This window comes from Thamnophis elegans, chromosome 4, assembly GCF_009769535.1.
Source record: "Thamnophis elegans isolate rThaEle1 chromosome 4, rThaEle1.pri, whole genome shotgun sequence".
Lineage (NCBI taxonomy): Eukaryota > Metazoa > Chordata > Lepidosauria > Squamata > Colubridae > Thamnophis > Thamnophis elegans.
Genome location: NC_045544.1, coordinates 70,864,611 through 70,876,909, shown reverse-complemented (window position 1 = coordinate 70,876,909; position 12,299 = coordinate 70,864,611). Strand labels below are relative to the sequence as shown.

Sequence of the window (12,299 nt, the reverse complement as noted above, 5' to 3'; positions counted from 1 at the left end):
GGCGTTCGATCACAATGGAAAGAGAAAACTAGCATGTACACGCATAAAAGGAGCTGATCTCAACAAATGGGAAGAGAGTGGAGGACAAAGTAGAGCAATTGAACAAATGGAGCTTTAATTGTAGAGCAATTGGACAAAGGGAGGAAGAGGAAGGGATTGGGTATCTTATTTTAAAGTTTGAAAAGAGGTGAAACAATAGCATCACAAAGAAAGAGGCTTAGTAAAAAGGTTTCCTGTATCCAAAGTCACAGGAAAAGATAGCTGAGGAAGGGAGTTGGCACTAGATTTGTAAAAGTGTGGAAAAAACAGTGAAAATTCCTGTATCTGAGATAAATCTTCCTGGATATCTTTCTCAGGAAATGCAAACTGGACTAAAAGAGAAGATTTTAAATAATAGCCACATCAATAGTGAAGTTATCCATCTACAGTACAGTATAGTACTGCTGTTCTCCTGTATTGCATGACTTGAAACACATTTTATAATATAAGTGTCCCATTGGAATAGCTTCCTATTGCAAACAAATCCCATGTGCGTAGATTAAAATCATGCCAGGTTCCAAATCTCCTGGGAAACTGGTTGTTGCTTGAAATAGTTTCATCAACCTGCCCCTACTCCACCCCCCCAAACTAGAATACAAATTTCTAAATTCTCATTTTGCATAACCATGGCTAACAGTCTCAATTGTTATGGTTATGGTGATTTTTGTATTGTATTTAGATTTATTTGCATTGACTGCTCCTTAAATAGGTGCTAAGTCAAATATTAATACCTCTGTTTGTATTCTGAGTTGGAGTATATACTTGAAATTACAGCATATATGACTGTGGTCCAGTTTCCCATGTGACATTGATGACAAAGTAATCCAAGCTGACTGTGTGTGTACACTTAAAACAGAGAGAGGTGAAGAATCTGTACATACTCAAGGCTGATTTAGACTTTCCCACATACCTACATTGCGAAAGGCTTAATGCACAAGTTAGAGCAGTGATGGCGAACCTTTTAGACACCGAGTGCCCAAACTGTGTGCACACATACCCAAGCTGAAAGGTGCACATGCGCAAAGGCGCGCAAAGGCATGCAAAGCGCGGACATGTGTGCATGCACAGCAGAGACCCAAAGACTAGCTGGCCAGCAGAAAACAGAGCATTCCCAACTCCAGCAGCGTAGCAAGAGGTAAGATCTTTTTCTTTTGTGAGCTTCTGTTTCGTTGTTTGCAGGGAAACAAGCTCACAAAAGAAACGCCATCCAGATCTGACCTCGGGCGATGGTGCACATGCCAGCAGAGAGGCCTCTGAGTGCCACAGGTTTGCAATCACAGAGCTAGAGGTTGCAGAAGGTTGCAGACGGCCTGTTGCAAACCTCCCAAATATCAACTGCACTGTTGTATGGAAATGTGCTGATTAGTCAATCAACTTCCTGTTCTGTGCTTAATATTTGAGGGACCACTAGGTTGAAGGTTAAAATTCACTGACATATAAAAAGAACGCCTATCCAATTGTCCTTGAATGACAGACTCATAGGTTTCCTCATGTTCGGTGCAGAAGAAATCTGCTCTGATCCTTAGTGTTTCTAAGTAACTGGTACTGCTTGAATTATTATAAATACCATGTTTAATATTAGTGTACATTCCTATTTTATAAATTACATTGCAGTATATGTTTTGATTTTCTACTTCTTTGTTGCCCATATTTTATATATTATTGTACAGTATGTTATTTTGTTACTATTGTTTACAATTATTTTTATTTATTTTTTTAGCATTGTTGTGTGACCTCCATCCATTTTTATAGATTTGTGCTGATTGTTTTCTGTTCTTCTGACAAATTATACAATCAGCTGTCAGTGTTTCTTTTGTCAAGAATTTTACAAAGGTTAAATGTGTTTAATGACAACAATCTCTTTTACAATTCCAGTTTAAATGCCATGGTTTAAATTAATGCTGTAATATTCTTTACTCTTAGATTTATATTATTTTTAGAAATATTTCAATTATTCAGAGTGATGTTTGTTATTGTGCATTCCTGTTATACAGATATGATTCATTATCATGTATTTAATAATGCAATGATGTAAGCTATTCTCCAGAAATTGTGAATGCTCCAACATTGGAAGTTTTTAAGAAGATGTTGGACCATTTGTCTGAAGTGGTGTAGATTTCCTGCCTAAGCAGGGGGTTGGACTAGAAGACCTCCAAAGTCCTTTACAACTCTGTTATTCTACTCTACTCTACTCTACTCTACTCTACTCTACTCTACTCTACTCTACTCTACTCTACTCTACTCTACTCTAAAGAGAATGCTTCTTTAGCTCCATATTCCCATTGTGTATTTGCTACTAACCAGTAAGAATATGCTTATTATATATGATAACATAGTCGTGGTTACGTATTTTATTAAATCCTGCATATTTTCATCATGTTCATTCTCAACTGAAATACAATCTGACCCAAATCAGAAATTATCACAATTTGTATTAGTAATAGTAAATTAGTGTTAACAACAACTAAATATTCAACATGTATACTGTATTGTGAGGAAGCTGGAAAATCAGAGTAAAGATTGATCTTTGATATGCTGACAACACAACTCTTCCCTCAGAAACCAAACTAAGTGTGAAATATCTGATCAAAACCTTTAAAGAAGAAAGCTAAAATTTGGCCTCTTCTTGAGCATCAAAAACACCAAGCTCATTGTAAGCAAATGTCAAAATAACAATTGGTGAGTGTCAAAATTAGGATTGACAGTGAAAAGACAGAATACATTAGAGTTGACAATGAAGTGGTTGAATACATGCAAGACTGCATTCCTTCTTAGGATCACAGATTGATCAAACCAGTGAAGGCAATTCAGAAAGTAACTTATTGATTGATCAAAGCAGTGAAGGCAGTTCAGAAATAAAGTATTGAATTGTCCTGAATCACACAGCAGTGATGAACATGAATTGAGTATGGAAAAGCAAGGACATCCCACTGGCAACTAAATGAGGCTGCACTGTGGCTAGACATTAAAGCCAACACCAGCCAAACCATAAAACAACTAAAAGAAGCCATACAAGATTGAGAAAATGAGGAGAGAAGTGGTGCATAGAATCGCCAAGAATTGGGACTTGATTGAACATCATGGTCAATAGAATCACATAAAAATGAGTGCATTACAAACCACTTTTTTCAAAGGATATGTTCAGCCCTAATTACGAATAATTTAAAGATCTATCTTGAGGATGGGACCTGATCTTTATATGAGATTCATGACAGAGCAGTGTTCTTGAAATTAAACATATTTGTTTGGTTAGATAGATGACTTGTAAACAGATTTGTTGGCTAGATAGATGACTTGCCTGGGCACCGGGTGCATATTAATTTCATAAAAGGGGGATAGAATAGATACTATTTCAGGGTCAATGCATGGATGGATGGATGGATGGATGGATGGATGGATGGATGGATGGATGGACGGACGGACAGACAGATTAGATTAGATTAGATTAGATAGATTAGAGAGATAGATATATCATACATACATATAATGAAGCTCTGAAATTTCTGTGACGTGCTTAAGATGCATTCCTGATACAAAGTATTGGAAACATTTTTAAATATAACTTAATAAATTCATATATCACCTGACTCTCAGAAAATATATCTCCCTGCATTAAAAGGATGTGGATAGCTGAAGGTTCCAATAAGCGATCCTGTGAACAAAGAACATAATGTACTTCTAGTCTTTTCAAGTAATTTGCATGAGGGCTCAAATTATGTGGGATGATGAAGTTGCATAGGACAGACTAATCTGCCTTCAACCTCCCAAGTACTTCTTTACTTCAAATTTAGGCCAAACCATGATGACATGCAAAGCCTGGAAGGTATTTCTACTCACCACTTAGTTTTCCTATGTGGAAATAGACTCAACAGCCAAGGCACGTGTATACAATTGTATTTTTATAGAGAAAGTGTTGCTTTTGCTGGCAACTAATGAAAAGTATATGTAAATCATCACAAGTAATGTTGCTTAAAAGAAAAGACTGAATATTAAATTTCCTTCCAGCACGCAAAGGAAATTATATATTTTTCTGAAGTTGTGTTTCATGTTTAACAAGAAGAATTAAATAACATTAAGCAAGTTAATTTTTTACTTATCATACTACTTCTCTGCATGTAAAATATAATATGCATTGTTATTTTTCCATCTATTTTGCCCTTTTAAGAAACCTGGGAGAAAATATAGATATAAGAATTTTACAAATAGGTTCCTTATTTAATGGGCAGATAGATTTAATATGTATTTTTTATTTAAGTAGGGCCTACCCTTATTTATTGTGCGGCTTCTGAAAATAGATATTAACATCATGTGTACATATATGTAGTCTTTTCTTACTGACTACTCATTCAGCAACCATGACCAATCCTCTAAAGTTTTGGCTGTCACTACATCCCTGTGGTGATGTGATTGTGATTTGAATGTTTGGCAACCAGCTTGCATTTATGACCTTCCCTACCAGCTTCCCAAACGGGAAGTCAATGGGAAAGATATCAGGAAAGGTCTCAAGTCATGGTAACCTCTCCCTTAGACCTTCTGCACATGCACCATGCCATGCCATCTACACCTCAGTCTTCCTATGTGCACTTCCTGCTATATCCCTCCAGCTTCCCGTATTCATGTCATAACACCCTCTCCCCTGCCATTCCCCAACTCGAGCATGGGCTGCACTGTTCCTCCCAAGCCCTCCCCCAGCCTCTCCCACTCCCCCGTAGCAGCCTCACACTCCTTACCTGGGACTTCCCCATATTAGATTACATCTGATTTCTCCCGACATTTACTTGGAACTTTGGTTTCCTGAGAAAGAGTGCATCTTTAGGCTACAATGGCAACTGGTACTGTTGTTGTTGCTAAGCAATGCAATCACTTGACATTACACTTATGACCGCATCACTTAACACCAGCAACCCTAATCCCAATTGCCAGCGTAACCTGAGGACTAGTTATTGGAATGATCCCCAGGATGCATTTCAGCTGCAGTTGTCAATTGTAGATTATAGGTATCTCAGATCTGACTTGGCATTATACTTCGTAGTAACGAGAAATTGTTGAAAAACTAGGAAGAAGCCCTTGTTTCCATCTTGACTATTCTCAGGTAATTATCAGAACAAAAAAGAAGTAAAAAAAAGAACTCCCAAATATTAAGAATGGAAAAATAACAGTTTTGTATACTCAGATAAACAGCAACTTACCAAAATCCAGTCCTAAAAAGGAAAGCTTACCAGGCAGCTATAAGTCATTAATGCTGAAGTGAGGCAGCTTCCCTCAGGAAGGAATAATATCCTATTATATTATTAAATTGTCACTCTTTTAATCTAAACCATATTGTTGGTTTTCTATTAATTTTAAATTTTAGTAACAGTATGATGTTTGCATGCTTATCTTGTGCAATGGAATGGCTTTACATTAAAGATACTTTGTTAACAAAATTTTCTTATGCTCAGAAAAATGAACACTATCAGACTTTCTTACTACATAAATGGGAAAGCTGGGCCATAGTGTGTATTAGAAAGAAAAATTAAGTATTAAAAAAATCCCAGATTATGTCATACCATTTCCATACTGTTAAGAAAGAGTCAAATTTGACCTTGGGTAGTATTATCTTCAATAGAAATGTTAAAGTTCTAGTTCTTTTGAAGGTCTCAAATAAACAAAGATAAAACTGAAAACAGCTATAGATAGTGATGTAACTTCATTTCTGATTAGGAAATATATTTATAATGTTTGCATAAGTTCTAGAAAATGTAATATGTGGAGAAATATATTGCCATTTTTTTCTTCACAAAATCTCAATCTCCAGAATCGCCAAATTTCATGTGGCATACAGAGATATTTTCCATATGATACCAGAACATATAACCATGATGGCAAACCTATGGCATGCGTGCCACAGCTGGCACACGGAGCCATTTGTTAGGGCATGCCAGGCGTTGCCCTATCAGCTCCAGCGCGCATGCGTGTGCTGGCCAACTGACTTTGGCCTTCTTTTTCAGCCATTTTTCACCCTCCAGAGGCTTCCCTGAAGTTTTCCCATTTTCCCTTAAAATGGCCCTATGGGCAACCCGGAAGTAACCTCCGGATTCTCCATAGGACCATTTTTCGCACTCAACACCATGACTTTTTTAAAAAACAAAAACAGAATGAAAAGGGTGCTATTACAATAAGTATTTAAATATATATTGTTTAGAGTTTTTCTAAAGATACATGCTTCTTTTCTTAAAATCAGTATATATTTAAATTTGCATGAAATTTTAAAATCTGGTACTTTTTAATCCCTGGATAGAAGAAGATACTTTTCAGATCTTTTCAGATTCTTGCCAGATAATTTCAGTGCCACATAAAAATATCTTTTGGAGCAGTAGCACTAATTGCCGTTTTTACAAATCTTCACTAATATCATTGTTCTTGCAAAATGTACACACTGGGTTGCTTGGACTTGATACATTTATGCCAAGCATACATACATTTACCCAGGTGTTAAAGGAGCAAGAACAAAAATATATCTAGTTTTTATGTAATTATGGATCCATTTCTTTCATAACAGAATATATCATTTCATCCATACAGTAATAAGCATATGATATACATTACACACAAATCAAAAGCTTCAGTACATGAGGCACAAAAGGATTACTTAAATTTAAATATTTCAGTAATTCTGATTTTGTTTAAAATTACATCATTCATATATTCAGGTGAGACTGATTTATGGGTGCAATCCAATGGTATGTTTTTGTCACTAGAAACAATTTCTGCATCTTTCTGGAACAAGCCCTCACAAAACCTAAAAATAATGTTTCCAGGACTTCTCTAATCCGCTTCACTAGATTTGGGAAGTACTTTGGAAATTGCAACAGAGGCAGGAAAGTCTTCTATTATTAAAAGAAGGCTCCTTAATATCATATTTTGATTTCATTCAAAAGAAATATTAACAATTATTTTGAATCTCTAGAATTAGAACACATCGGTTCTACTTTAAATAGCAAATCATTTCAAAAAAACAGCTTTATAAGCACTCACTTTTTATTGGTAGCAGTACCCATGCATTCCCATTGAATACTACAAAGGAGGCTTTCAGTTAATGTATGATGATTTGTTTTGTTTTCAGGTTTTTGGAGTGGATGACAGCCAGGATTATAATAGGCCTGTTATCAACGAAAGCCAGAAAGATTTAGTAAAAGATTGGGCTATTAATTCTGCTACAATAGTGCTTGAAGAAAAAAGACTACTGAATACAACTGGATTTCTTGACACAGAGGTAGAAATCAAATTTTGATGGGTCTTCTTTTTCCTTCCATTAAATGAGAGGACCTTTTTAGAGTCAGTGTTAAGTAGCTAGTAAGAGCTATTAAATACTTTATGATTATATAATAGTAATACTTCTTTATTCTTTATTAGAGCTTATGTATAATCTCCTAGTACTTAAAAAGATATCCTCACACTTGCTTTTTTTCTGCTGCTATTCTATCTGCATATATACCAAAGCACTGATACACAGGATTTTAGGAAACTGAAATAACCTAAATACTAGCTTTGTTGTATAAATATCACCATTCCTTTTATTATTTGCTTATAGTTATTTAGAAAATTTGCAAGTCAAAAAAAATATCTACAGAAACAAAGCAGAGATGAAAAAAAATGCTGTTTCCAGATGGAAAGTGTGTCATACTTTTGAAAGAAATTTCAAACATTCTGTAGCACTATACTAAAACTTGTTGGTAATTTTTCACATCCAAAATTCTGCACATATCTAAACCACAAATCAACAGATGTCAGTATTCATCTGTTTTAAAGGAATATGATGAAAGAAACATATCCAAAGCTTAAGATGGCTTGTTACATTAACATCTACAATATACAGTTACATTTTTCATAATTAACATTATAAATGAATAACCCTTATGTGTTATTCTCAAACATATTGAGAATGGTATATATATGATCTTTTGCACGCTTGTTTTTACTTTGCTTATATTTCTTTTCTTACCCAAACTTCAGTCTCATGTTTATCTTCCAGAATCTAATCTTGATGCTCTTAATCTTCATATTCAATATTTCTATATGATATATTTTATGCTAAACTCTCTATAGTATATCCGTTTTTATCCTCTTGTTAAAGATATTTTTATAAATGGTAATAAAAAAGATAAAAGATAGATAAAAGTCAGTAATAGATACTGATTTAAAGTAGCTTAAATTGACAATAAGTTCATTAAAGGTAGAGGAAGCATGGTGGTGGTTTTTATTAATTCATTGTTATTCAGAGATGTTATGTATCCCTTCCCAACACTGCCCTATAAGTTGGTTCTCGTGTTGTCGGAAAATTCCTATCAACCTTTCCAAACTAGAAGTCTAGGCTATTCTTAAAGCAATTTCATATACATAAGCCAGCCAATCACTGCTGTTTTCTCAAATCAATCTTCAAGGTTAATGCTACTATTCTAATAAACACCCCCCACATTCATAATTTGGAATGAAATTTTTGAAGTGGAAGTAAGTATGATAGCTTGTGCATCTAAACCATAATTAAATTATTAAAGAAAGCCTATTTTCTATAGACCTTATATTTGGTCTACTTTGAGTTTTAGAGAACGATAAAACCTGGAATGTGTCTAGATTTACATGTTTGTCTGAAAAATCTATTAACTGTTTAAATAGCATTAAAACAGGCAATTTTTAGGACAAATATCAAATTGCCATGTTAGCAAGCTAGCAATTGGTTGGGAATAGTATAATTTGCTTAGCCCTGACATGAATACAGTGGATGCCAAGCTGCATTCATCTACATTGTGATTGCTATTCAAGAACAGTCTCCCTCAAATATGAGTTGAGCTTTGCAAACAATTTTTAATGATTCGTGTGTTTACTTTCAGTTTAAGTATTAATTTTTCATTATGAGATTTTTAATGTTTCTTAGTTTATTTTTAATGTTTTGCTTTATTATTTAACACAACATATTATCAGTTTTATCTATTTTCCCACATTTCATAATTTATTTTTGTAACTGAGAAGGGCTAGAAGCCTCTGCATCTATCCATAGTTTTTCATTTGACCATTAGAGATAATTCATTTTACTGAACTATTAGTTCAGTATCATATCGTTATAAATATTTTGTATTTATAATATGCAGAACATATTTTGAGCTTTTATTAGTGAGTATTGAAAGAATGTTAATATCCTTTAGAATCTGTAGTAAGTGACTCCATAACTTATCCATAGCAACCTATATATACATATTCCATATGTCCTTTAACATGAATGTCATCAATAAGATTTTTAGGCCCCCAAATAAATCTTGAAGTGAACAAGAAGAATCTAATGTGTAGAATCATGAGTTCTAAGCTTTTTGGGAGTTAAAACTCCTGCATTTCTGAAACTGACATATGGTGTAAGTAACAAGAAATTGTTGACTTTCCATATGTTTTCCCTGAATATTTTAGGAATGCAGCAAAATCAGCATTAACATTTACTTAACATTAACTTTTCAGAGAAATTGGTTGGAATGTACATTTTTATTCTGATTTTGTAATTTAATTTAATTTTCCACCTTTATTTTTATTTTGTCTTGAGAACAATAGAGTAAAAAAGAATTGATTAAGTGGTCATAGGAAATAAGAATAATTTAACACTCATAGTTTACTTCACAATTCTTTCATTGTTTTACATAGAATAATTCCATTCAATTTGGTGATATTATTTCAGAGGAAATTTAAAAAAAAATTAGAAGGCCAAACTGAAAGGCTTTGTCAAAATTAAGAAAATAGATTTCTAAACCTTCATGGTTTGTGCTAGTCTGATCATTTGAAGGAAATGCAATATAATATAGAACTTTTGTTTCAAATCTAAACAAAAGTTTATATGTTTTAGCTCAGATGTTCATCGTCTGAGCATAATTCATTTTCAAATTCTGTTTTATCATATTCTATTTGTGGTGCCTTTTTAGATCTTTCTTTTAATTGTGCATATGAGAACCATTGAAAACTAAACCCCTGTGCAGTCAGTTGTTCTCTTGATTTCATTTTCAGCTTTACTTTTTCCAATATTAACAAATCTTTATATTTTAACCATTTTTCTTTGCCTGCTGTTTTATTTTTCTATAAAACACTTATTGGGCTGAGGACCATAAAAATATATTGGAATATAGCCTGGGTTTGTATCCATTCCATATTTGTAATATGGCATTCCTGAAGAATCTAGTTTCTCCAGGCAGTTCATGTAGTAGCATTTTGTTAATTGTAAACATTTCTCAAAAGAATAATCAGGTGACACTGCATACCTATTAATTGTAACATATTCCATGTTCTGGCATGATCAGTACAAGGAAGGGGCTTGATGTGCTGAAAAATAAACTTTCTTAAACTTTTAATAGAGTTCATATTTTGCTGATATCCAGATTCAGAAGAAAATATGATTCAGAGCATACTTCAGTATGCATGAACCACTGTTGACACCTCCTTAAAAATCCAATGACTGTTTTTCTGGGAGTGGACCATAGCATCTATGTGGACTCTGAGAAAGATGGTACTCTTTTAAGGAGTTGTTAGCAGGTGCTATGTGATATATAACAACCTTATAATCAGCCCAACTTCAGACCTGGATCACTGCAGAGCTGCACACTTTTGCTGTCTCTGTTATCTAGGTTACGTTAGGTACTTATTTCACATCTCTCTGGCTTTTCTGAAATTTTGCACTGTGACCAAAGCACCTGAAGGCAGGACAAGAAGCAATGGATTGAAACTAATCAAGGAGAGAAGCAACCTAGAACTAAGGAGAAGTTTCCTCACACTTAACACAATTAATCAGTGGAATAACTTGCCTCCAAAAGTTGTAGGTGCTCCAACAGTGGAGGTTTTTAAGAAGAGATTGGACAACCAATTGTCTGAAATAGTACTGCATAGAGTTTCCTGCTTGAGCAGGGTGTTGGACTAGAAGACCTCCAAGGTCCCTTCCAACACTGTTATTCTGTTATTGATCCCCTTTGGTGTACTGTCCCAAAGAGAAAAATCCAAATGGTAACACACTATCTGTGTCATTAACTGATATAATGAAGGTTGATATCCTTCAAAATACAATAAAATCCTTGAATTTTATACCTGCTGGGAACAATTTATTCTAGAAGAAGAAAGCAAGAGGTGCAACAGAAAAGATCAGAGCAATGAATGAGACAAAATATTCTGAGACTTTACATCCACTTCCTGCTGCTTCACCAGTTGGGCTGCATGTCCTAAAGTGGTAGACTCGTTGCCTATCAACTCACATCAATCTGTGGTTCTTTTCAGGAAATGCTTGGTAAATTACCTGTTGGCTGACTCTTGGAATGAGGTCAGCTCTCTTTTGATGCTGTTCCTTTGGAAGATGATGCAAGAGTGATACTCTTGGATGAGTATCTGAATCAGTTGGGTGAGGGATTTAAGCTCTGCCTGTTGAACATAGGGAAGAAGCTGTCAGAAAAAAAGAGCTGGTTGCTACTTCAGGAATTATATCCAATCTTTGAGTTAGATAAGATGATAAGAATTTTCTGATGCTGGGATGAACAGTATGTGTGTGTATTTTAAGTATTCCATTGATGTGGGCAAGCTCTCTATGGAACCTGGGATAGTAAAAGATTTGGTATTGGCAGAGCATTATAGAGAAAGGGAGATTAATCTGGGAGAAATTTAATTACCATTCTGAGGGGCATATTATTTATCATGCCTACAGAGTTAAATATCTTAATTATGAAGGAAAAAAACCTGATCTTGTGACTCCATAATATCAGATCAGTCTAAAATAATAAAGATCCTCACAATTTGCTTATAGCCAAGAAACATACTTGGCCAGTATAACAAAGTCCAGGGTGGCATCATATTACAAAAGTGGGCTGTGACAGCTGAAGTAGCCAGATGGATTATTAGAATTAGCTGGAGGAAAAATCAAGTTGGATGTGGCTAGGCATAGTATTCAGGCCTTTGAAAGCTTGAAGAAGCAATTTTCTGCATGAGTGTACTCACAAAACCTATCAGATGCTTTGTATAATGATGGGCTGACTTGGCCCTTCCCTTCCCAGAATTCTGCTACTGATCCCTCAAAGATTTAAATATAATGCTTTCAGGAGAATGAGGTGGTGTTGTTTTTTGAGGGGTCCCTCATATTTAACAACCATGAATTCTTTTCAGCTTCGAGTGATACTACTGTTTCCTGGATGTCAGGATGAGGAGAATAGCTGAGCCCATATTGGTTCTCTGCTGGTTAGCCATTTTATGTATTTTGGTTTTGTAGTTTC

General features: G+C 34.7%; 1 protein-coding gene across 6 annotated transcripts in view; it reads left to right on the top strand.

The window, feature by feature from the left end:
- CEP170 (centrosomal protein 170) overlaps positions 1 to 12,299 on the top strand; it is an 89,679-nt gene that overhangs the window by 44,601 nt on the left and 32,779 nt on the right. For 5 of the 6 annotated variants that reach the window (XM_032215208.1, XM_032215212.1, XM_032215211.1 and 2 more), the window contains exon 10: positions 7,145 to 7,294. The exons of the other annotated variant lie outside the window; for it this stretch is intronic. In XM_032215208.1, coding sequence (XP_032071099.1) covers positions 7,145 to 7,294 — 150 coding nt within the window. The remainder of the gene's footprint in view (positions 1 to 7,144; positions 7,295 to 12,299) is intronic. 6 annotated transcript variants of the gene reach the window in all.